Genomic DNA, 26,557 nt, shown 5'->3' with positions numbered 1-26,557 from the left:
GAAGTTTCTGTGTTTCACAAACACAGAAACTTCAGTTCAGACCTGAAAGTGAAACCAATAATTATAATAATGCATTTTATTTAAAAGTGCCTTTCAAAACACTCCAGGACACTGTACAGAATCAAAAGTAAAACAAAATGAAATCACAAAATGTAATAAGCACAATAAATGAGTTGAAATAAAATATCAAACAAAATAGCAGAAGATGGAAAAATTGTGATCTGGAAAAGCAAATTTGAACCGATAAGTTTTGAGTCTGGATTTAAAAATTGAAAAGGAGTCTACAGTTCCAGAGTAGGGGAGCTGAGCGGCTGAAGGCACGGGTCCACATGGTGACCACACGGACAGCTGAAGGGCAGAAGAAGACCGGAGAGAGCGAGAGGGAGTGTTGATATGGAGGAGATTAGGAAGATAAGAAGGAGCATGGAGGGCTTTGAACGTGTAGAGAAGGATTTGAATTGAATCCTGAAAATGTCTGGAAGCCCGTTCAGCTGCTGGAGAATGGGAGGGATGTAATGGAAGGAAGGAGTTCTGGTGAGGATGCTGAACTCTGGACTAATTGAGTTTTATTGGGAAGAGCAGAGAGACATGCACTGCAATAGTCAAAGCCAGAAGTGACTAGACTAGGAACAAAGAGTGGACAGTGACTAAGACACACCGGCTTCTGATCCTGACAGGTGAGGGGACACCTGTGTCCCACAACTTCCTCTGTAAAAGAAAAGATCAACCAGGAGAGAAACAGACTTGACATGCAAAACGCCATCAGGCTTCAGAAATGTGAGCGTCTGTGCAGGACAAGCCGGAGAATCCAAGCAGGGAATCCAGGAGATGCTGGAGGCAGAGATGCTTCTAGCAGAAACAACACAGTTACACTTTCTTCTTTTATTAGACATATTAAAAATCTGCACGTGATCTGATCAGAGCTGAATTAGGAAACCCATGCAAAACCATAAAATGAAGTAACTCAGTAGGGGTGGGATTAAATAAATTCACTTTTTCCTGCTCTGACTGATAGAAAAAAGAAAATCGGCGTCACTGAACATCAAATCAGAGCCTCTTCTCAAGATATTTCAGTTTCTTTCACGATGTCAGACCTTCATCCTGCAAAACACTCCCAAACAGCTCGACTTCCCGGCCTGCAGTCAAGATGTTTCTCCTTTTAGGAGGCGTGATGCAAGAGGAAAGTCCGACAATGCCACCTCATCATTAGCTTCAGTTATGCAAGAGACGGATTTAGGCATTTAAGGGCGGGGGGATGCCCCCTTAAATGTGACGGCCCACAATATCTCACTAAAGGAATGAAAAGCACAAAAAAACCTCCACAAAAAAAACATAATAAAAAAAAAAGAAAGAAACAAAAACAGAAGGATGGACGGACGGATAAAGAAACAGACATAAAAAGAAAAAAAAGATAAATGCAGCCTCAGCAGAGAACAAGCCAGAGTCCTGCTTGTGCTTGTCCCAAACCCGGTAAACACAGAGGGTGGTGTCAGGAAGAGCATTCAGATTTAGAGATGGATGAACTGATGACAGCATTTTATTGGTTCAACGGGATAAGACATCCCAAACTCTCAGCCCACCCGGACTGGGATCCATGGGAGGAAAACTTAGTGTCCAAAGTGTCAGAGTGGGAGCAGTTGTGCGTGGTGAGCACACACTGCAGACCCGTGTGCTGTTTCTCTTTGTGACAGATGTGACGCTCCACACACAACTGAATCCTCCTGTTCACGTGCCTCTCTGCTGCAGTGGGCAGAAACACTCACATGTGGATAAATGGACTTTACCAGAGGGGTCGGGTCGGGCGCTCTGCCTTTTCTTTGTTCGCACAACTTTATTAAGTTTCACAAAAGCAATCAAGGGCTGACAGGCAAAATCATGGACACAAAATCCATCAGTTAAACTTTTCTAAACGTTGGATTGAAAAAATAAATGAAAAAGATTCAATTACTTATTCAAATTGTGGATTTAAATATTCTATAAATGCAACGAATTTTGTCGTCATCAATATATGTATATAGACACACACAGTGTGTTTATATTAAACTATTTTAAATGATGCTACAGAACTCCAGAGATCTCCTCCTTTTTGTGTTACAACAGGAGCCTGATCTTTGCCCAAATGTTTGCACTGGTGAGAAAAGAGGAGCCCAGCTTCGCTTTGGAGACTTGCTGTTGTTTTACAGTCAGCTGTAGTTTGATGTTTTTTTCCTCAAGTTACACTCAACAGACACAAGCAGCAGGTGATGAGATGAGGGCTGAGATGGGATCAAATTTTAATGATGCCTGTGAGGCAAAGAGCTTCTCGGAGATGAAGAGAAAGCGCCGCTTCCTCTGTTTGGGACGGAGATGAGTTGTGAACCTCCTGCTCAGAAAGGGCAACTTTGGTCTGAGGACCAATTTGAAACTTTTTGAGTTTAATGTTTTGTGGATGAGCGTCTTTGTCTAAAAGAATATCATCAAGGAGAACATAAACATCACTTAAGACGTTTCTCCAGAAAAGATTGAAGCGACTTTTCTGTCTTTGTGCGTAAAGAATCTGCATTCTTCAGATGTACCAAACCATAAGGATGCTTCCTCATTTCAGCCAGAGCTGCCTCATTGTCAGAACCTCTGAGGCCAGCGGACGCCTCGGTTGGTGGACCGAGTCACGGCCCCGCCCCTCCTGTCCCAGTCTCGCCCCCTTTGATTGGTCGGTTCCTCCGTCACTCCCGAGGGTGAGGCCCCTCTGACCCAGCCTCTTTGTTGCTCTCCGCTCCCCTCAGCAGGTTGGGCTGAGGGCGCGTCTAGGGGACCGCGGACAGCTCCCGACCGGAGCGCAGAGCAACGCAGGAGGAGGAGAGGGCTGGATATGGGGGAGCCGGCGCGCGGGCCCGAACGAGCGAGATAAGACAGGCTTTTTCATGCGCGCACTCCGGGGGGAAGACACAAAGAGACGCCCTGGGAGGACGCAGAGGGGGAAAGCGGGAGCACGGCTGCTGACCCATCCCGGCAGGAAAGGAGGAGGAAGAAGAGGAGAAAGAATTGTGCTCACCCTGATGGACTGAGAGGACAGATGAATGAAGACTGCCTACACTAACGCCTATAGATGCCTGGCCAAGGACCTGGACGCTTACGCCATGAACGCAGACATGACAATGGACGGCATTGGCAGCCTGCATGGCGGGGTGTCGGTCAGCTCCGTGGCCCCTGACGCGGAGCTGATGAGCGGCCACAGCCCGCATCACGGCCGCGGAGGCTCGTCGGTAGCGGCCGGGGGACCCGGAGCGGCGGCGGCGGCGGCTGCGGCTGCGTCCACCCTGCGGATACACCAGGACCTGGCCGCCGCCGCCGCCGCGTCCTCCCGCTCCGCCATGGTGTCCGGCATGGCCAGCATCCTGGACGGGAGCGGGGAGTACCGGCCGGAGCTGTCACTGCCGCTTCACCACGCCATGAGCGTGCCCTGCGACGCCTCCTCTCCCGGGATGGGAATGAGCGGCACCTACACCACCCTGACGCCGCTGCAGCCGCTTCCCCCCATCTCCACCGTGTCCGACAAGTTCGCCCACCACCATCACCACCACCAGCGGCTCTCCGGGAACGTGAGCGGGAGCTTTACTCTGATGCGGGACGAGCGGGGGCTGCCGGGCATGAACAACATCTACAGCCCCTACCACAAAGACCCCATGTCCGGGATGGGTCAGAGCCTGTCCCCGGTGCTGGGGAACGGCTTGGGTTCCATCCACAACACCCAGCAGGGTCTCCACAACTACGGCGCCACGACGCACGGCGGACACGACAAGATGCTGAATTTTGACGCGCACCACACGGCGTCCATGCTGGCCAGAGGGGACCACCACCACCACCACCAGCACCGAGGCCTCGGCGGCCCCGCCGCCGGGATGATGCCACACCTGAACGGCATGCACCACCCGGGGCACCCCGCCGCCTCCTCCGCGGGCCACCACCCCCACCCCCACCTCCAGTCTCCGTCCCACGGGCCCGTGTTGGCTTCCACCCGAGAAAGACCGCCCTCCTCCTCGGGGACGCAAGGGGGTAACGGCTCGGGTCAGCTGGAGGAAATCAACACCAAAGAGGTTGCGCAGAGGATCACGGCAGAGCTGAAGAGGTACAGCATCCCTCAGGCCATCTTCGCTCAAAGGGTGCTGTGCCGCTCCCAAGGGACCCTGTCGGACCTCCTGAGGAACCCCAAACCCTGGAGTAAACTAAAGTCAGGCCGGGAGACTTTCCGGAGGATGTGGAAGTGGCTGCAGGAGCCCGAGTTCCAGAGGATGTCGGCCCTCAGACTGGCAGGTAGGAACAGAAAAAAAGGAGAAATCTCATCTGTCTCATGGAGAAGAAAGTTTTGTTGGTTGTTTGGTCTTTCGCTGCGCCTCCTCGGCCCTCCGCGCATCTTTGTAGGTGAGTGGGATTTATTTAGAATCACCAGTGTTGTGATTACCATTATTGATCAATAACAAAAGGGGGATCGATAGGAAATGACAAGGTCACGGGGTTTCCCTCCAGCAGTCCCTCAGTGCGCTCTCTGACAGGCCGGGTTTTTATTTCCTGTCCCATGCGCGTCAGAGAGGAAAACGGCATTTTTAATGAACGGCAGTGCTCCATAAAATCCATTTAAGCACTCCCAAAATGTGTCCAGACAATCCCAGAAAGCACTTACAGCCAGTTTGGTTTTCTTTATTGAATTCGGGAGGAAGTGAGTGATTATCCTCACAGACAGACCCTTATGTAAATCTCATCATATGATGTTTGGCTCTGGTCTGGTGAAGGCGCGCTGCGCCCTGGATGTGCGGCTTTACGAGGATCCGTGGTGCAGGGAGGCGCGCGGGGAGTGCTCGCTGAACCCGAGAGGTGTTTAGGTGGGTCTGGGGCCCCCTCTAGTGAGGAGCCAGGTCCGTGTCCCGCCGTGGAGCCTCTTTTGTCTGCGGCGGACAGCAGCGCTCCTGCGCGTCTTTGCGCGCTGCCCTGAAGATGACAGTTGGAACAAAACCTTTTTCGTTCCAGAAAAAAGTGTCAAATCTACGCAGAACAGGAGACACAGACTCCAGAGACAGTCTGATCTTTGAACAGCTGAATTTCTTTTTCAACGGGGCCACATTTGCTTCGATATTTTAGTCGAACTGTTTCCGCTGTAAAAACTAGAATTTAATCCAAATTCCTAGAAATGTTTATATTAAAAAAATTTTTTTTCGTTAATTTGTAGTCATAAACAATTTTATTAATATAACAATTGTTTGAGTATGTTTTATGTCAATGTTTAGGTTATTTTTTTTTTGCATTAAACCCTGTTTAAGAAGAAAAAGAAAACTTGTTTCTAAATGGTCAGTATTTTGTTTAATTTCTCCTATTTGTTACAATATTCTTGTGACAATAACATGCTGAGTTATTACAATGTTGTCGTTTTTATAATTTTAATCCCCTGTTTATTTGTAATGAGGACACAGGAGAGCTTTTGCTCCCAGTTGAACTGATGGTTTGAACCTGTTGTGCAAATCTACTCAGGAGAATTTGAACCTCATGTCACAGTTAGACAAACACAGCAGTCCCAGTTTAATTTGGCGTCTTTTACGTTTCACATACAAATGCATCAGAACAGAACAGGTGATGTGTGCTGTACAGTCAGAAAAACAGCGGGTCCTTTTTTATTTATTTACCTTTACAAACGTTCAGAACCAAATACGCTGACAAACGGACCTGTTTCTGTTATTCTGAGGAGATAAATATTGATTGTAAATAAATGAGTAAAAGGTAAAGTGATTTGGATTGTAGAGATTTAAATCATTAGTGACTTTTCTGTTCAACAAACATACAATAGTTTTATAGTCCTTTGATTTGGGTAAAGTATTAAATACTTTTGTCTTCCTGTAATCCTTTTATCGTGAACTGAAGAACTCTTTGAAACTTTGGGCTGAAACGACATATAAAGTGAGATTTGAACTTAAAATTGACTTTAAAAGAGAAAAGCTTTGAAATAACAATCAGTTTGATGTTAAAGGATTTTCTGAGAGTTTCTGCAATAGAAGTTTTTACCTCCTTCTTCAGAGTGGAGCTTCAGCTTAAAGGCCAAAGGCCGGCCGCTCGTTATTTCTCATGAAACATTTTGGAAATGAAGTTCTGAATTACGTAAACGTTGTGTTTATTACTGTCTATGGAACGGAACCACAGCGAACTGGAGGCATAAGGCTGAGCTTCTTTTCCAAAGGTTGAATATATTTACAAATAGAAATAAATAGATGTTTATAAAATGTAAAATAAATATACATTTAAAATTCTAAACCAAAACAGGCATTAGGTGTGAGAAAAAGGACATTTTATTCACCGACTCTTTTGCCTTTGGTCCTCATTTCTTGTGGTTTTCTGTTTATTTGTTGTGTCCTCACTGATCCTAAGATCCGTCCACCTCACATGGATGCCTAAATAGGGAATCTTTGAGGTGTTTAACATATTTGCTCATGAAACAAAATAGATTGAAATTTATATTCACATTCATCAGTTTATTTAATATTCGGTCTGTTTGAATTTTCAAATGTTGAGGAGTAACTTTGACTTGGAGGGAGTAATCAGAGTACATTTGCTCATTTCTGCTGCACTTGCACAGATTTCAGACCGTCTTCAGATATGTTTTTTTTTTTTTCTTGGTGGTGGGGGCTGGTTTGATGACTGGATCCCTGACGTGGATGAGATTATCTCTGCAGAACTTGACTGTAATTTCATCAGGGCCTCCTTGATTTTCTGGAGCGCTGCTTGGCGGGACGGGTTAATGGGAAATGACGGGAGTGACAGTGGAGGGAGAAGCTTGAGGGGGGAGAAGGAGCGTTGGTGGCGCGTGTGCTCCCCGGTGTGTTGTAAAATGTCACAGTAGAGCGTTGTGGACTTCTGAGTGAGATGCACTCGTCTGCCTCCCTCTGTCTCTGACATTCAATCTTCTGTTCACAAAGCAAAGCCTGGACGCTACGGCGGTTCTGAAACTATTTCTTGATTCTCCTGCTGGGAGAGATAAACCGTCTTTTGACTTTTAATGCTTTTAAACCAGCTGTTGATTTTACCCGTTCTGACAGTGTGCATGCAAAGTTACATTTGATCTTCAAAGTGCGGTGGTTTCTTCTTCCACTGAGATGAACGTTTGCAGAACCCGGTTAATGGCCGCTGTAGGACAGAGGAAAACAAAGTGCAGACCCTGTGGAGCTACAGAGGCTGTGGGTGTGTCTGAGTGTCACTGCATGCGCTCATCCTCTGCGTCGCTGCGTCTGACACACAACTTCTTTAAAAAGCTCTTCACAAAATAATATATATATATATATATTATTATTATAATATTCAAACATACAGCAGGACTCAATAGGTGGATAATTTGAGAGAAGAGAGAAAAAGTTGGAGCAGGAAAATCCCAATACGACCCGTTTGAGGGCACAATCATTCTGGGGATGAAGGCAGCTGAGCTGCAGAACTTTCTGTTTGTTCCTCCAGTCAAATGCAGAACATGACCAGAGCTAGTCTGCACAGTTGTGACTCTGCAGATGCTCTCCTGTTTGTTTCTCAGTCAGAAAGTCATGTTGTGTTTTAAAATCCCACTGACCTGGTACTATTAGAAGGCTGCATGAGGACTGCTGGCACGTCTGCATTGCTTTCATGCAATCTGACGCTCATAGTATCATTGAAATACAACTGACACCCCTTGGTCTTGTTGGTGTGATCTGAGCTGAACTATGTTAAATCGTGCAGCATCAGTTCAGTTGTAAAGGCATCTTGTTTTGTGTGAGAGAACCTCGCTCTATAAATAAGCTGAAGGGTTTGACGGAACAGCAGGCGTGTGCTGGATTCAGTCCATCACAAGCCTCTCACAAAGTTAGTATTTTATTACACTATTGTTAATTATTTTAACGTGATGATGAAACAATGAAACTGTGTTCTAAGCTGCTGCTGTAGAAAGTAGACCTGGAGTGACAGGAGACGCTTTTTTCTTTTGTCTTGAGGTCGCAGTAAGTCGGACATTTCTGCTGACGTTTCTTCCTGGTTCTGTTCTGGAACCGTATATGACTTCATGTGACACACTTAACACACGTGAAGAAGCTTTGGTTTTGTTTGTTTAAATGGTTTGAATGCTATAAAGTATTCAACCGTTGTTTTCCTTTTTTTCTTTCTTTATTCTAGTATCTTCTGTCATTTTTTGTCCCTTAACTCCTTCAACTGTTCAGCTATTTTATCCATCCAACTCTTCAAATGTTCAGCTCTTTCAGCTTTTTCCAGCTGTGACTTTTGGTCCTTCAAATCCTTGAAATTTTCCAGATATTCCAGGATTTCCAGGATTTCTGCCTCCATTGAAACACATGGGGAATCCTTGGTGCAGAAGCTCGCTGGTTCTGGCATTTTTCACAAACATATCTTTTTTGTTATTGTGCTGTTTTCCCTACATTTATGCTCAACATTGATCATTTCTTTATTTTATATTTTTATTTTTTATTTTTACCCTTTAAGTTTCATTTTCATTCAGCAATACAGCATCAACCTGCATTTTCTTCTGGAAATGCAGCTCCTTCTAGTTTTTTTTCTTTTTTCATTGTTGTCTTTTTCCTAGTTGAGTTCAGAATGACTGTAGAAACAGAAGCAGCAATTTTCCGGATCAGCATGGCTACAAGCATCCAATAGAGGCGAGGTCAAAAGTCAGGGCAGCATCACTGAGACAATAGATGGAGCAAACTCTCCTCTGACCTCCAGGTGAGCTAAGGGGCAGCAGTGGGGGGATGAGGGGAACCGAGTGGCGTCTTGACCGACGACCATATTCTACTTCAGCACCTCTAATCTTCCATATTTTAGACATATGATTGTTGTTTCATCAGGGCTCATGCAGCCGTGGGTTTAGGTGGGTTCGGTTGCTTTAGTTTCTCCTAGATAATTTCATAGCTAACTCTTTCTGTGAATGAACACTGAATAAATGGACATTTATGTTTTTTAACAAGCAAAAACTTTTTTTAAATGTTATTTTAACACTTGTTTTGTTAAAGGTTTCTTGATTTCCTGTCATAAAGGCAGAAGATTTTATTGATAAAAGCCTAAAAATAGAACAAAACGAAGACGTGAAAAACTGAAAATATGTTTTTATTTGTTGTGATTTAATAACCAACCAGTCATCTGATCAATGAGATTCTTTACTTTTGAGATCCGATTGTCTTATTGACACGGTTTTCCTGTTTGTCGACTCATTGGTTTGTTTGGTGTGAAACCCTTCCGGACGGCTGAGGTTGTGGTGAAGTGATGAACTTCAATTGGTTGATTGATTCTCATTGAGTGAGGGAAAAATCCATCTGTGGAAATGAAGCAAGAACCTCCTCTCAGCCGAGGTTTGACCAGGAGGAGAGGGGTCGAGTGTTTTCCCCCTCGGAGGCCGTGCGGTCTCGGCAGGAGGCTCACCTCCGCCGTGGAGGTGGAGGCCGTGTGGCGATGGGTGGAGGGGGGTGAAGGTCTCATCTGATTGGGACGTGCTGGAACTGCATGGAGGTCGCCGCCACGACTGCACCTGCAGGCCGCTGCTGAAAGCCCCATTTGCAAGCGTTTTCCATGCATCCGACGGGCCTTTTCGGGTTGTTCTTGCTTTAATTCTGCAGCCTCTGTGTTGACTCGGCATGAGCTCGGATGATTCTCTGGATTCATCAGCCAAAGCCCCCCTAAAGCAGAAACAAGGATCTTTTTTAGCCCATATACCTACCTTCTTTTATCCTTTCATCATTTTCTCCTTTTGCGGACCTCTCTCCTTCTGACTCCCCCCCATTCCTCTCTTTTTTTTGGGGGGGGGAGGTATTATGTGATTGTCAGGGGAATTGAACACAAGAGCAGAGGCAGCAGCGGCCCAATGAATTATTGATGGGAATCTCAGCATGACCCGCCTCGGTCTGCTCACTTCACTTCTTCTTCACCTCGCAGCCGGGTTAACCAGCCAAAATGGAGGAAGGGCGAGGGGGGAGGAGTCCATTGTTTGGATGAAGATCCTGCGGCTGCAGGTGAACCTGCGGCAGATCCAGCCTCGTTTTATTGGTGTTTTTGTTCTCCCGCGGCATCAGTGCCTCTCAACACACTTTATTTGTGCTTTTGTTTATTCCCAATTCTAGTTTTTTAATCGTTGACAAGGTAAAACACTGGAGCACATTACATCCAGTTCTAACAAGAGCTACTTTCCTTTAAGAAGGATTTGCATTGCTTTCAGCTAAATTATTTATGTTTTTGTTTAGTTTGTTTCAGGCTCACGCTTAGCGTTAATGAGACTTCATGAGAGTCTGCTTTTTAACAAAAAGGTGGGAAAGCATTGACAGCATTTAAGGTTACAGAGAGACCTCCACATTTACCAAATTGTGCAGAAAATCTGAATTCCAGAGCCTGAATCCTTTCCATTTTATGCATCCTGCCGCGAGCAGACGCAGTGCATTATTAATGATCCGGACATTGCCTTATAACGCAGATTACCAGCAGCTCCTGTGTGTGTGTGTTTGTGTGTGTGTTACTGCTCCAGACTGTGGGAATACAGCTTGTGTTCGTTTTCAAGGTTTCCGTCCTGACCTCTTGCATATGCACAGACTGCTATCGATCCACAATAATGGATTTCAGGCTACAAAGAGGAGACTCGTGATGTTTGTTTGTGTCGGCGTGAGGAGGTTTGACAGACGCTGTTATATCTCGTCTTATACTGTCAACAGCAGTTTCGGAGGCTGAAAAGTGAGACGTAAAAAAGGGCAGTTTCAGCTTTGGAGGTTCTGTCACACGTCTGAAAGGAAACTTCTCTGTCCTGGAGGAATCTGCAACAAACGTCTTCAACCTGTCTGCCGTTCTGTTTGCCGTAATGTCCGAGCATAAATGCTCCCCGACGTCCCTCAGATGTCTCCCAATGTTGATGCTTGAGGTGCTGTAGACCAGTAAGAACAATCTATGCGAGCAGCTGCATTGTGACTTTCCTTTTTTAGACTGCCCACACCAATTAGGGAGCCCCGACAGTGTTAGGCCAGGAGAAGAAGTGTTGCTTGGCCGGCTGAGTGGATGGGGTTCAGAGGAGAAAATGGGTCTGTCACGGCTTTATTAGGCCGGTCAAATCAAACGTGACACTTGGACTCAGAAGCCATTGAGGCGGTATGCCCAGAGAATGCAGGCAGACCTCTGCACTTGCAAGCAGCCGCAGAATCTTCCTTCAGTTGTGTTTGGGCTAATTTTTAGCCGTCATTGCATGTGGCGTAGAGGTCTTCTTGATCAACGTAAACGCTACTTTTGCGAGTAGCATTTTTGGACTTTTGCTCTTACCTAAGAAACTCTTGGTCTCCTTATAAAAACAAAAATTCAGGATGGTCAGTCGGATGTTTTCAATCCTCGCAAATGTGATAGGAAGAAAAAATCTCAACAGAAACTTTTAACTCAAATGAAATAAACACAAAGACCTTCACAGATTCAGTTCTGTCAGTCTAGCTGTCAAGTTTAATGTTTTTAAAGAAAAAAAAGGTCAAAGTTACAACCTGTAAAATGACTTCATGGATGTCCAAAGCTGTTTTTTCAAAGGAGAATTCTCTTTTTTAAAGTTTGTTTTTGCATCAGACAGACAGCCGCACAATGCTTGACCTCATTGCATCATGGGAAATTTTAGCAAATCTGATCTTTCTAATAAGTCCTGTTCCAAATTCTTATGGTTGCATTTAGTGCAATGTTCAAAATATTTGCAGAATTCACCTTCACAGCCTCAAACCCCCCCCCCCCCCCCCCCTTTCTAGAAGCAGTAGAATAGCCTGTCGGTGCATGAGGTAACCATAGCAACGGAATGAAACTACAAAAGAAGCAAGAACAGAATAAAAAGCTAATTGCCTCCTTTCTGTGGCTAACCAACGTATTACTGTTTAGGGTGACGGCAATGACAAAACCAACATAAAGCTTTGGGAAAAGTTTGAGATCTGAATTCAAAAACTAAACATTGAAGTAAAAAAGTTAATTTAATGGATGTGGCCGAGAAAGCAATGGTGAATTACAGCACAAAAACTCCAACAAACTGACAAATTAAGGAATAAAGATCTAAATCCATCAGATGTTGTTCAGACGACAGAGTGAAACTGGACTCTAAAGAGAAGATGTCTGTAGAGGGAACGCAAAGACAATTCAGAACCTTAAGAAAAATGATTGTTAAATCTTTGAAACGATTTAAAACAATCTTTGAACAAATATCAGATGTAACAAAGAAGGCAGAGAGATTAAAAGAAGTTCTTAATTGTATATCTATTTTTTTTTAAATGCAAAGACATCATGTCTTTTGGGCCTAAAAGGGAAATGTATGTAAGGAATCACTCATCCTAACCAAAAAGCTAAAACAGAGACTTATGTAACCAGTGCCTTTGTTTGGGATGTGATTTGGCCTTCATGAGGAACTATAGAAAACTAGAAGGAGCTGCATTTCCAGAAGTAAATGCAGGTTGCATGATAAACTTAAAAGGTAATAATTGGTACACAAAAAAATTTAACCAAGAAATGATCAAAGTTGATCATAAATGAGGTGAAAACATCATAATAATAACAAAGATAATTTTTTGAAAAATTCCAGAGCCGGGTATCGAACCAGCGAGTTTCTGCACCAAGGATTCCCCGTTTATTTCTATGGAGGCAGAAATCCTGGAATGTCTGGAAAAGTTCAAGGATTTGAAGGACCAAAAGTCACAGCTGGAAAAAGCTGAAAGAGCTGAACATTTGAATAGTTAAAATAGATGAAACATTGTAGGAGGAGATAAGCGGTAAAACATGGAGGAAGATACTAGAATAAAGAAAGAGAAAAAGGAAAACAATGGTTGAAGGATTCATAGCATTCAACCAAATATATTCAATTTTAGAAAGCTTAGTTGTCAAAAAATTGTATAACGATTAAAAACCATGTTTTTTTTGTTTTAAACATGCTCTTCCATCTTCTTTTCTGATGAATGAGGACATATTTGACAAAAATTAAATTCCAAATTGTATTTCTGAGGATTTCTTTATTCATTTTATTTATTTATTTAGGTGCATACATAAAAATCCAGTTTGAAAAAGAGACTATTTGTAGCGTAAAAGTATGCTGGGCAGCCCAAAGACAAACAGATCCATGAATAGATAGATAGATATTCTTTATTGATCCCACATTGGGGAAATTCAATTGTCACAGCAGTTCCAAAGAGCAGAGAAAAGAAAAGTGACAGCAATGTGCAAAAGTGAGGGGTGTTCCCAAATGTGCAAGTATTCAAATACAATAAATGTGCAAAAATAGAAAAAAGTAAGAAGTAAGTAAGTAATAAATTATGTACACTATTACAACATAACACATGTTATGCCTAATAATAAAATTAAATAAATCAAGTAAAGACATAGAATATACAGATGAGCTATGGATCATGTCTATGGAATGTCTTTGTTTTCCTGGTCTGAGCTGGAATCTGGATCAGAACTGGACGGATGGACGGATCTGATGTTGCTGCTGTTTTTGTTGCACCGCTACTGTTAACTTGGGAGAGTGAGGGGCTGTAAGCTAGCAAGAGAGAATGTAAACAAAGGGATGATGGGAAGCAGAGGGGGGGCTCACTCTTTGCTAACATCCCACCCACAACTCAGAGGTGAATTTCTGATGAACTGCTGCCGCTCTGCAGAAACTAGGTTCAAGAATGATTCTGAATTGATTTTGGCTAAAAAAGGCAAACAAACCACTGGGAACACTTTGAAAATAGATCAAAAGATGATCTGAGTGAGACTTCAAATAAAAATTTAAAGTGGCAAATTAAATAAAAAAAACACGTTTATAAACTCAGATTAACAAACCAAAGTTGAACCCAGATATTAACTGTAACCACCAGATCTGTCATATAGAAGCTGAAAGGAAACAGAACCGAGTGTTTGTCTATTTTAGGTTTGGAGGATTTATTGTAATGTAGAGTTGATCTAAACACATTTTCTCATAGCAAAAACCCAGTGACTCACATTTCAAAGGTGTTTCTGTTTGATGTTTTTTACATTTTCACCACACCTGTCTTGTGATTTATCCAGTTTTATCCCTTTTCTAAGCCCTTGTGTTGTTGTTTTTTTGCATGTTTTGTGCGCTTCCTTCCCCTCTCTTCGTCACACGGTCGTCGCTCTCTTTGCTCCCCTCTTCCTCTCCCAGCTTCATTAGTATTGGTGTCACAGTGCAGATAAAATAACTCTGTCCAGAGGGGAAATGAGCGACAGCAGGCAGGACAAACCCATCAGGCTGCAGGCACGTTTCACGGTCAAAAACAGACTCTGTTCAAATAAACCTGAGAGTAAATACAATTTCCTTCTCGCCACGTTGGTGTGAAGGGAACGCCGTAATGCAATCAGTCTATGACCATTTAAAAGAATGTTTATGACGATTATTATATATGAGTTTTTTATTGCACCTGTTACATTATCTGCTGTGGTTTAAGACAACCGTTATTGTGCTGCGTTGAACTTGATCAAAATACCTTTTTTTTTGTAAATAATGTTTTTGGAAGATTTTTGAAATTAAACAAATTGAGAAACTTCTCTAAAGCGTTCGATCTTGAGGTCCTTTGTCAGCAGCTCTCTGCATGTGGACGTGCTGAAGTGATCAGTCAGCCATCGGTCGCCACATAAACAAGGAATCAGGGCTTCTTTTTTTTCTTCCAGCCTCTCCTCTTCTCAGGTTATTTTCTCCCACACATCATTTTAGAGAGTAAACGCGTCTGTGGGTGTTTTCTTGGTATGATCCAGCAGCTCGGGCTCGGCTTTGGAGCGGATGGATGACATGGATCGATGGCTGTAATCCCAGGCAGATTAAAAGAGCATTAATACTGGCAACGATAACGTAAACGCTGCAGACCCAGATCTCCATTGATCTGCAGGAACCTGATCCAGACCAGTTCCTGGAAAAGATGGTGCTGGGGTGGGGGGTGGGGGTGGGTGGGGGGTCTATAGTGTATAGACAAGAGAGACGAGGAGAGCCACAAGCAAACAGCCAGGAGAGATGGAGAGGAACATGAGTTTTGAAAATTGGAATTCGGAACCAGCTTCCAGATTTGAAGATGCTGTGATCAGCAGGTACTGATACTGATTAGAATTTATCTTCTAACAATGATCCACATTTTTTCAATAAATGTCAAACCAAAGACACCAGCCTTACAGTGCAGCTCTGTCTTCTCTTTAAAATGCATTTAAAAAGAAAGTGATAACTAATGCAATGAAGGCCATGATGTCACCCGATGGTGTTCAAGTTAGCCGAGATGTGCCAAATGTTGCATTTCCTCTAATGATTGCATGGTTTCAGAAGGGGGGGGGGGGGCACTGTCCTGTTGACTGACATGTTAAAATCTCCAACTTCCAAATAAAATAAACATTAGTTAATCTGGTTACAAACAATATTTTTTTTAAATCTATCACTTTATTTTCTATTGTAGACATTAAATATTTTGTGGATCTCCAGCAGGTAAAGTCTGATTCAAAACAAAAAGGAAGTCATCATTTAGTTGCTGAATTCTGCATGAATGGGGATCTTGGCGCAGAAGCAAATTCTCTCCTTTTCAGTCGGGTCCGTCTGGCGCTGGGAGCATCTTTCTGGTCTGTCTGCAGCTGGGAGGTACCGCTGCATGAAGATGAAAAATGATTTGCCCTTTAAACTTTATGGTCTCTGCAGCGACACAGCAGGGCAGCATAGCAGCATCCATTACTGCTCTCAAAAAAAAAAACAGACCTCGCATCAAAGTCACCAAAAGTCTCTAACAGCAGCAAAAGTAGCTAATCCCGGTGTGTGTCTGCTTCCCAGACTTATGTGTTGTATGTGTTGCTTTTTAGCTAGACGTCAGTGAGCTACGGTGGACGACAACCACCATTGCAGCAAAAAAAAAAAAAGGCAACTGCAAACAAAATGAAAATTAAATGCAAATAAAAAACGCTGCAAATAATAACCGCCATCACAGCAAATAGCTAAAAGCTCTGAAACACATTTTTTAGATTGACGGCCAGCAGAGACTTTGCCGTGAGGAGAGGCGGTAGACGCAAATTTGCCCGCGAATCGCGTTCGGCGTGAACACAGCTTGATTAGTGGTCTTTCTGTACACTGTCTGGACTGGGTGTGTCTGCGCGTTAGCCGAAGTTAACAATACCCGGAATAAAACCTAGGGCTACCTCTGACCAAACCAAATAACATCAAAATTACACATAGTAACACTTAACACCAACATTTTCTCTTACTTCACTTTCTCGTTCAGTTTCCGAGTCGTACTCCTGTATCCCTCCTTCTTTCTTCAGCGGTGTGTAGTAAAAACCAATCCACTTCTAGTGTACATTCTGCAAACTGACCCCAGATCTGTTGTGGCGTCACTTTTGTGGTGATGTCACTTCCTCTAAGGCTTTCCTTGTATTTGCAGCCGTTTTCCTAGATGCATCGCTTTTTTATGTTTGCATTTCTTTTCTGTTTTTTGCATCGCTTTTTTTTCTTTTTTGCTGTGATGGCGGTTATTAATTGCAGCGTTTATTTTTTATTTGCATTTCATTTTCTTTTTGTTTGCAGTTGCTTTTTTTTTTCTCCTTTTTTGTTGTTGCTGCAATGGCGGTTCTCGGCCACCGTGGCGAGCTCATGCCCTATAGCTCTGCATATATCGCACAACTTTACTGAAGCTGTCAGCAGACAGATTTACATACATGCAAACTGAAGGGAAATCTGTTTAAAGTCTGATGGACAAATGGTAAAAGCAAACAAACACATTAAGAAAAAAGTTATATATTTGTCCTTCTTCATGTTCCGCTCTCTCCCGTTAAACCGTGAAACTGTGGATGTTGTGTCATGTTGTTTATGTTGGCATCTCATTTGCTGTCTAACAACCCACGACTATTTCCTGCTCACCTGTTAGATCAGCTTATGTAGTTTAAAAGGAACAGTTCACCGTTTTAGATGACGTCTAAACGCTGGGATAGGCTCCAGCAAAACAGTGACCCCAAAAGGGATTAGCAGGTTCAGAAAATGGATGGATGGATTTATGAATGGGTGGCTGGATAATCTATGACTGTCACGTTTTGAAGCTTTTTTCCTATTTTTTCCATCAAATTCATTTCTTTCAGGATCCCATCCGTCAAGCCAGAATCCCAATAGAATGAATAATACATTTATTTAAAAAAAAATGGTGGTGTTGAATATTTTGGAACAACTCAGATGAGTTACAAATAGTTTGATATTTTGAAAGAGATGCTGAAAATGTCATTGATTTCCTGACATTCATGTTTCAAAGCGTTATTGAAAAAACTCTGATCTGTTAGAGGAGTTCCCACCCTTTTTGCTGGTTTCCAGGCCAGCAGAAAGGCATAGTCCCTCTAGGAGGTCTCGGGTCTTCTCCAGGACCTCACTTCAGTGGGATATGCTCATGAAATTCCCCAGGGACATGACATGACTTTCTCGTGATGCGGAGAAACAGCAGTTTTACTGCAAGCACCTCCTGGGGGATCAAGCTTCTCACCCGACCTCTAAAGTCTTGGTCACAGGAACCTGTTGGGGGGGTTGACATGTACAGGAAGCTGCAGGTTTTTGGGTTGTCCGGGCCTGTGAAGGGCCAGAAACAGGATGGGCTACATCTTAAGGTGTGTTTTGCAGTTCTCTTTAGGCTTGTGCACCCACCTCAGTGGATGTTAAGAAAATGGAACATACCAACCATTGTCCTGTAAGTGTATCGTGAAGGATTTGTAAGGATAATGTGAGTTAAACGCACTCATGACGTACAGACGATGCTATCGTTGTGCACAGTTGTGCATGCACGGGCTCCTCACTGACCGCGCTCAAATGCTGCATGCAATAGGTGTGCATGAGATGCATAAGAGTCTGTAGGCTGCCCACACAAACCACACTGTCTAATTTCTCTTTTCTAACATCCAGATTGCATGCGAGGGGGCCCCAATGTGTGTTCAAGAAGTGCATAAGGAAATTACACCTTTCCCTTGAACAGCACTGACGGATTTGGGAGGGTTAAAAAGTGGAAAAATCTGTAAGCCACGACTGCTACTCACCTAGCTCTCCCTGTCGCCTGCAGCATGCCCATAGAAAAAATGTTTATAAGCATTGTCACCATACGGGTTCACAGAGGCATAAAATCGTGATATTTTGTGCGGACCAACTGCATGGCCATTTTTCAGCCTGTATCCAGCCATAAAGGAAGTTGTGACTAAGGCTTAACCCTTGTGCTATCCTAGGCACTTTAACATTGGGAGTTGGGTCATCTAGACCCACTAGACAGTGCTCTGAACCTTTTTTCTCCAATGATTTGTGATCTTCACTGGTGTCCATGGATTACATGAAATCTTTCCACCTTTATCCACCTTTGTCATGGTAGGGAGAACACGTCAATGGAAGGGGGGGGGTCATCTAAGATAGCACAAGGGTTAAGCAGAACATTTTAGAGTTTTTAGCCAATTGCACCAACGGCTTGATGTACCTCATGTAAAACTTAGAGAAATGCTGCGTTCATGTGGTGTTTGAATGATCGTAAGATTGAAAAACAATAAATCTTCTAACACCCCAAACTTTTTTTTAGGAGGGCCACAAGAACTCTTTTTCTTTCAACTTCTTTTATCTTTTTTTTGTCCTAAAGCCCTATAATAAAGTTTTATTTATTCATGATCCTTTTAATAAAATAAATAGCACTCTTTATGAAGTAAAAAAAATGACCAAACAACCGTGATTTTCAAAGACAAAAAGTCAGGAAAAAATATACTGAGAAATTAAAAAGAAAAACCAATAAATAGTGGATTTTCCCGCTGAGACTTTGAGGGCTGCAGCTCCTCTCGTCTCACAGTTTGCACTAAAACTGAACAGCTGTGTCCTGCATGTCTGTTTCTCATCCAGTAACAATGTTAAAAAGCACATTTCAATGTCTTCTGCTGCAGCTACGCATATTTCTGTGTTACCTTTTCCCCAGAACAGAGTTCCCTCGTTTATTCCAGGAGTTACGTTCAAAAAATAACCGTGATCGGTGAAATCCATGGAGTCTGATTACAGACGTTTATCATGGTAGTAAATCTCCTCACTGCCTAAATATACTTTTCTCACACAAACATGAACATTTTCACCCTTTTCTCTTGCTTAAATTCTCAAACCTTCATAGAAATTAGGTCCAGGATCTTAGAATGAAAACAAAGATCCGCGTTTCTGCACAGGAGACACAGAGGAGATTGATTGACAAGGTCTCCAGCCAATCAGGATACAGAACAGGATGCGCTGTTTATAAAAAGCAGCATGATTGCTCTAAAAGAATGAGGAGCTAAACCGGGAAAGATGAACTGTGACGTAGAAAGGAAAGACTGTCTTCTGATCTGTTTGACAGAGATTTTAGAGCGTTTCAGGTTGGAGCACAAACTGCAGAAGGGGGGAAGAAAATGTCATGTTCTATGCAGGTCGTGATCGTGTGGCCAGATGAAAAATAAAAACATGGGTCTCTGACATTGTTCAGTGGGCCGGACCAAACATGGAGGCGGGCCGGATCCAGCCCGCGGACCGTAGTTTGCCCACCCCTGGTCCAAATGCTCATCCTTCTAGAATTTGGTGGTAAAAGCATTAAACACAGCCGGTTTGATGTGCAGCTGGGATTGAATGGAATTTTTCTCTATTCGATTGGACTACGTAAAAGGATTTGTTAAGCCAGATCTGTCCTTTATTGGATTATTTTCCATATTGGATGGACAGGATCCAGTTGTAAACATTACAGCCTTAAATGATGACAGGTTTAGCAGGAGACATGGAACAGACATGAGACATGTATAGAAAGAAAGACAAAATGTAGAACATGTGTTCTTGGCAACAAAAAACATAAACTCTGGAGAGTTGAAGTGATCAAATGTGTAATTTCCTCTGCCTCTTGTCGTGGTCAAACAGCAGGGAATGGTGTGTCGGAATGTCACCATTGTGTGTGTGACAGAATGATTTCAGGCCTCCAAAACATTGCTGATAAGAAAGATACCGAGAGGCCAGTTAACTCGTCATCTATTAGTTCTGGTAAATGTGTGTGCTCAATGTCCAAGCATTCCTCGGACTGTCCACACTGTCAACATTAAGCAGGTTGAAGGTTAGCAAATGTTTTCTCTTTTAAAAGCTGCTACGTCCATAAACTTTTGATTCCATGGTGTTTCCCTTCCTGTAGAGTTCATTGGTGCTGTATACACATTTCCTTTAGACATGTTTCCCTGCTGTCAAACTCTGTGAGATAGAAACCCCTCATGGATTTGCGGTGCAGCGTGTTGTGCTCAAGCTGGATGGCTTTTGAGAATTTAAAGCCTTCTGGAGTTTTGCCTGTCTCCATCCAGTTGGGGACCGTCCTTTCCACATCAAAATTCAAAGTAATCTGCTTGATTTTAAAGGCAGTTTGTTCCATACCTCCATAGGGTCATGTGTCACTTCCAAATAGAAAAATTACAACGGATTCTGACCATATTGCATCTAACTGGGCTGCAACTGTTGGCGAGAAATTACAATCGGCTTTCTTAAAAAATCTATTCCTAACATCCCTAAATGTTTCAGGATTTAGACAACATGAACACGACAACTTTCCTATGTGAAAAGTATTTTTAGAAACGTCACAGACATTTAACTAGTTTTTTCAACAGATGTAGAACCTTTCCGACAGAAAGCTGAAGAAGTCTGTCACTTCTTTGGGAGAGATTTACCACCACTACTGGAAATGAATCCAGTTCTTAAGATGCATGTGATTCCCAGGCAACTTTAACAAAACCTCATAGGGAGTTCAGGCAAAATTCGTGTTATTTAAATTCATTGTGATTTCTAAAGTAGAAAATGCTCCTAATTAGCGTTTTTTTTTTCTCGCAATTTTGTCTCCAACTAGTTGCGAGCTGTCGCAGCCCAGTGAGATACAACCCTTACTCCAACGTTCCTCACAGTGACACTGAAGCCAAGGTAACCCATGCTGTGTATTCAAGTAAGTATTATCATGTCTGTCTGTTCTCCGGTGTCTCTCTAGACGTAGGAAACATCGTAGCTCATGCATGTTCTGCTCTCATTCAGAAATGGTAAAAATGGAAACTTTTTTTGAGATCAGAAGATTAGAAAAGAAATATGGAGCGAGTATAACCTTAAATTTGTCACATGTCAGAGTCAACACATCATTAATGCTCATTTTTGTCACTACATAAACTCGTTTGATTTTTGCGGGTGGCGTTTTTGTTAAGGACTTTTTTTCCTCCAGGCCTGGGCCTTCACCCCCCGTGTGAACCTCAACCCCCCGTAAAGCTCACGTTTCATTTGACATTAAAGCTTAACGGTTTCTAAACTAAATAGTTTGTCAAGGTCATTTGTATTAGTTAGTGTATTTTTTAGTGAACAAATATTATTATTGCATCTAAGTAAATGTTGCTAATTACTTTTCACAAATATTATGACAAAAATAAAATTTATAACCACATTTATATTCAAGACATTAGTTATGTAACAACTATAGTGTCATTAAATTGTCAAATACAGCATCATAAACATCACACGACTCCAAACAAACAAAGAAAGGTATGCAAATAAAACTTATTTAAAACACTGACCGGTTAGAGGTTCAATTCCAAGCTACCACAGTCACTTTTTGAAGTGTTCTTGTTCTTCATAAGGCGGTATTACAACATAGCTGTGAAAATAAATAAATGTATAAATAGTAGGTTATAGTATATTAATAGTAGATGTCTCAACACTTGTAAAACTTTTGATTTCATACACGGCAAAAACTAATAAAGGGTTGCATCATAAATAAAACCAGGCCCCTCTAATGTTTAAAAACTCAAAAAAATAATGTGTATGATAAGGTTGGATGATAAACACAGACAAAGAAAAATACATTAAAAATTATTTTAAATAAACAGCAATTTAACCAAGTTTGAAGACCTTTCAATTTCTTTTGTCCAAGTGTCAATGTAACTTCGTAAAACAAGGATTTAGTTATCGATTGTCGTCATTACTATTAGTTTTGAGGATATTTATGGTAATTTTGTGCAAATCACACTATGTTATAGTCTCTGCTGTGGTGCAGAGGTAGACCTCTGATTGGGGGATTGCAGGTTTGGTTCTCATCTTTCCTGTCCAAGTGTCCGTCGGCAAGACACTGAACCCCACTTTGCTCCTGGTGGTTCCAGGTTAGCGTCAGTGTTCGGCAGTGGAGCCGCCATCAATGTCTGAAGGTGTCAGCATGGGGGAATGGAAGAGGAAGCAAGTGAGAGTAGAGCTTTAGGTCATTTACCAAACCCAAAGTAAAGAAGAACAAAAGATCTTCAATATTTAAAAGAGTGATGAAAACAATGGGAAGGATTTAACAATTAATGTTCGTCAAAGTTCATCTTGAAAATAATTATTGAACAGACGAAACAAACCAAAATGATTGGAGGCCTGTACAGTCGGGAACCCCCCCCATTCTTCGGATTTTCTATCTCTATTTTGTTCATCTGAAGTGACTTGATAAAATAGCAGGTGAGGAAGATGAATAGAAAAATCCAAACATTTCAGGCCACAGTAGACGAACCGAAACTAGGTAACGTTGTACCCCCCACAGGAGCGGTCCACACCAGTCCTGCTACCAGACATGCTGGTGTTGATCACAGCACCAAAGTAGACAGGAGTTGGGATTTAGGCAAGAGTTCAGGGCAAAAAAAACAGCACCAAAAGAGCAAAGGGCATCTGGGAACAAATAAAGAAATTCTGTTTGGGAAAGGTATTTTTGAATTGGCCTGTTGAAATGTTCACAACTTTAATGCTCTTTCCAACATACCAATTATGCAGATAGTTTCAAAGTTTTAGTCTCACAAAAACACAGGATTTTGCCCCCTTGTGGTTGTTTTTTCACCACTTTCCTCTACAGAGGAGCTATCTTCAATCTGAACTTGGAAACTGTCATTTATCCCTGAATAACAACCCATTGCTGGGCTGTTTGTGTGAGTCTGTTGAGATCCTTTTAGACGTCGTCCTAACCCTTGTGCTATCCTAGGCACTTTAACATTGGGAGTTGGGTCATCTAGACCCACTAGACAGTGCTCTGAACCTTTTTTCTTCAATGATTTGTGATCTTCACTGGTGTCCATGGATTACATGAAATCTTTCCACCTTTATCCACCTTTGTCATGGTAGGGAGAACACATCAATGTAAGGGGGGGTCAAAGGATAGCACAAGGGTTAAAACTTGTGCGGAAGGTTTAGAAACCTCTTAGGTTTAGAAAAAAATTGTTACAGTGAAAAAAGGACCATCAAAAGAAGCAGAACAAATGTAAGGAGGGCAAGAATTATATGTTTGTGATGAAACCGGACCTACAGAACATTAAAAATAATGTAATATTCTTCTCTCAGTTGTGCATCAACAGAGCTCAAAACTTTCTCAAGATGCGCTGGCACTATCGCACAAAACCCACTGGACCAGATAGTGAGGCTCATGGCTTCTGATGAGGGAAGAGGGGAGGGCTGCTGAAAGGGGAAAGAACCCTCAAGAGTTTAACAAGGAGTTGTGAGCATATTCTATCCAGGGGAATGGAAAGGACCAAGTGCTTAAAGGACAAAGCCATCACAGAAGTCTGTAGGTCCTAGTTTAACCACTCTACTTGACCATTAGTCTGGGGATGTAACCAGAAAACAGGCTAACCTTGATCTCCAGAGTTTGCAGAACTCTAAGAAGGCCACTAAGAATTGAGTTGGCCCATTCTAAAACAATGTTCATAAGGAGACCATGCTGGAGACAAAGAAGCTTAGCGACCACCACAGCAAGTTCCTTTTGCAGATGGCAGACCCAGCAGAAGCAAAACATGGGCCATCTTGGAAAATGTGTCTGTAATGCAGAGAGCGACAGTGTTGTTTCTTGAGGCAGGAAGGCCTGTTATTGATTTCATGGCAGAAACAACAGGCGGGAAGGGTCTGGCAGAGATTGAAGCAACCACATAGGAGGCCTTTGTGGCAACTTGACACTTGAGCCTGAAGGTCAGAAGGCACTGAAGGCCACCTGAAATGTTGTGGCATGAGGATAGCCATACCAGATACTCCTACATGGAAAGCCAAATAAGAAGAATAATCCCACTTGAGAACCTGGTAATAAAGACTGGGAGGGACAAAGAGGCAACAGACAGCAGGAACAGAAGCCTAAACCTTACACTTCAAGGTCCACCGTGAATTTGATGGTGGATTTCTGTGCTAATACTGTATGTAACGCAACAGGTTATGGATCATCACCTCCTCTTGATGTAGACAAGACAGTGCATCCAGAAGGACAGAGTAAACTGGAATCAGTTAATTAAAAATAAAAAATAAAACAGATCCCACCTCGCCTTGCGAGAGTTGAGTCTATTGGCAGATCTTTTGTTCTTCCTTTACATTTGGTCCAATTTGATAGTTCCCTGCAGTAAGTCTTCAGCTTGAAAGTTTCACATAGGCTCTTAAATATTTGCAATGTCATTGATAATGTGAGAAGCACACCAGCTGATATCTGCATTCTTGATCTTGAGGGTGTCATCTGCTTGCAGTTTTCCTGGATCCATCTAGTTTACCTTTCTGTCAACAAAAGGTAATCTCATCAGTTAGCTCCATAAGTAGCATGAGTTTGTCTAAAGCGACTGTTTGGTAATAAGCAGTCTAACGGCCCGCGAGGAGTAACTGTTTTCAAAGAATATTGTTCTGCAGCAAACGCTGTGTAACCCTCTTCCAGATTGCAGCCAGGAGGAACCGTCCATGGTCGGGGCGAGTAGGATCTGACAGAATACAATGTGCCATGGACGGGTGGGTGAACGGAAGCCCTTTTCAATTGACACAGGACGCACATGTACTGTTGGGCTACATCTACACCAGGAAGGTGTTGTAAGATGGGCAGCAGAGGTTGTCATGGCATACACCTCCAGGAACATGGTGCTGTTGACAACCTCCACAGCTGATAAGGAGCATGGCTGGCTCAAGTTAAAGTTATCCTGACCTCCATGATGATTTCTTGTAGAAATTCAGAACCATGTTGTTCACCGTGCATTAGTGCCTCCCCCCCAGCCCCCCACCCTGCACCTACTCCCTGTAAGTCAGTTCTTTGTCATTGTGAAGGAGGTGTACTACTGTTGTGTCGTCTGTGTACTCCAGGATGGGGTTGGAGCTGAATCTGTGGCGACAGACATGTCTGACTCTGTCTGACCATGACATACTTCTTCCCATTTTACACAATATTTGTTTCATTTGATTATTCCACGTTATCTTACTGTCCACAATAACCCCAAGCAGTTTAGCCTCTGCCTCATCAATAAATTGTTTGATCTGAAGGGTGGGGACTCAGAAACTAATCCTGGGGAGAACCAGTGTTAAGGTTGAGGACACTGGAGGTGTTGTTACCTACAGAATGTGTTCTGTTGATGAGGACGTCTAGCAGCCAGCTGGACGAGGGGGTGTTCAGACTCAGGGGTACAAATTTCCATATGGGTAATTATTGGGTAATTATTGTACTGAAACCAGAGTTTAGGTCCAGGAAAAGCATTCAAACTGGATTGTTTTTTCTTTAGCTCAGGTGGACGGCAGTGGAGATAGGAGGAGCCTTTTGTCTTTTATGGTTTGACATAAAAACGCAAAAGATAAGCACCTTGTGACGTGTGTTCTGTGAAAGATGCTATATAAATAAACGTACTTACTTACTTACATTTAGTGACCACACCACATCTGTTTTCTGTAAGTTCTTGCACTGTCGCTCTTCATTCCAGATCTAAGACAAATTATTCTGGCATCTCTGTTGTCACTGCTTGGTGTACAGTGTTCCTGCACGTGGCTTTCACCAGTCGTCACTGTACAGGATCTATTCATAGTACATTTTTTTAAATCTTCAAAATCCATGGTTTGGTTTTAAATGAAAAAATGTTATACCGGCTTTTCTACGTGTTGCATACATTGCTAATCATTGGGAACATCCCTGATCATTAGTGAGAGGCTTTTATTGTCCAAGAATTAAACTCTCTCAGGACAAACAGGAATATTTCTTTTAGCATCTGCTACTACTTTGGCTTTACTGTTGGGCTGTCTTACACCGAATTTAAGTTAGTTCAATTGTTTTCCATTTTTACACTGCTCTGTCTGCGGTGCATCTTCGTTGCGTTGCGTAGGGAGTCTGTCTCACCACCGTCAGTTAGTTAACATCTACTCCATTGGGTCTCCTGTCCGTCCCCCCTTCCCCCTTGGCTCCTGGAGGAGTGGTTTGTCCTGCTACCCCCATGTCAAGTAGCTTGTCCCGTTGTCTTTGCTCATTATAAAACGTAAGCAATCAGGGTCCTATCCCCTCACCTTCCTCACTGAATCCATCTAAAATGCATGTTTTGTGTCATAAATGTTGTGTTTCTGTACTTCTAAAAGTAAACTGTCGTCGTCCGTGGGGAAAAAGGACGCCGGTGTTATTTGCTGTGTTAATGTGCGTTACCACATCGGTATGTCACCCTAAATGTTAAATAATGTTTTATCTTGAAAGCACAACAGAAGTGTTTATTTTAAAACCAGGACATAATTCCGGTTCCCCACCTTTTTGCTGCAACATTAACGCCAACAACCATTAAATAGAGCTCCTGCATGAAGGTCCAGAGGAGGATC

General features: G+C 42.7%; 1 protein-coding gene across 2 annotated transcripts in view; it reads left to right on the top strand.

Annotated features, from left to right (window-relative positions):
• Positions 1–227: 227 nt before the first annotated feature.
• onecut2 (one cut homeobox 2) overlaps positions 228–26,557 on the top strand; it is a 47,222-nt gene continuing 20,892 nt past the window's right edge. The window contains exons 1-2 of one of the 2 annotated variants that reach the window (XM_023960604.1): positions 228–4,290; positions 20,829–20,921. In XM_023960604.1, the coding sequence (XP_023816372.1) occupies positions 3,057–4,290; positions 20,829–20,921 (1,327 nt within the window). In that variant the 5' untranslated portion in view covers positions 228–3,056. The remainder of the gene's footprint in view (positions 4,291–20,828; positions 20,922–26,557) is intronic. The other variant, XM_023960605.1, reaches the window with a different exon arrangement.

Source organism: Oryzias latipes, chromosome 12, assembly GCF_002234675.1.
Source record: "Oryzias latipes chromosome 12, ASM223467v1".
Taxonomy (NCBI): domain Eukaryota; kingdom Metazoa; phylum Chordata; class Actinopteri; order Beloniformes; family Adrianichthyidae; genus Oryzias; species Oryzias latipes.
Note: the sequence above shows the minus strand (reverse complement) of the source record. Positions and strands in the feature narration are given on the sequence as shown.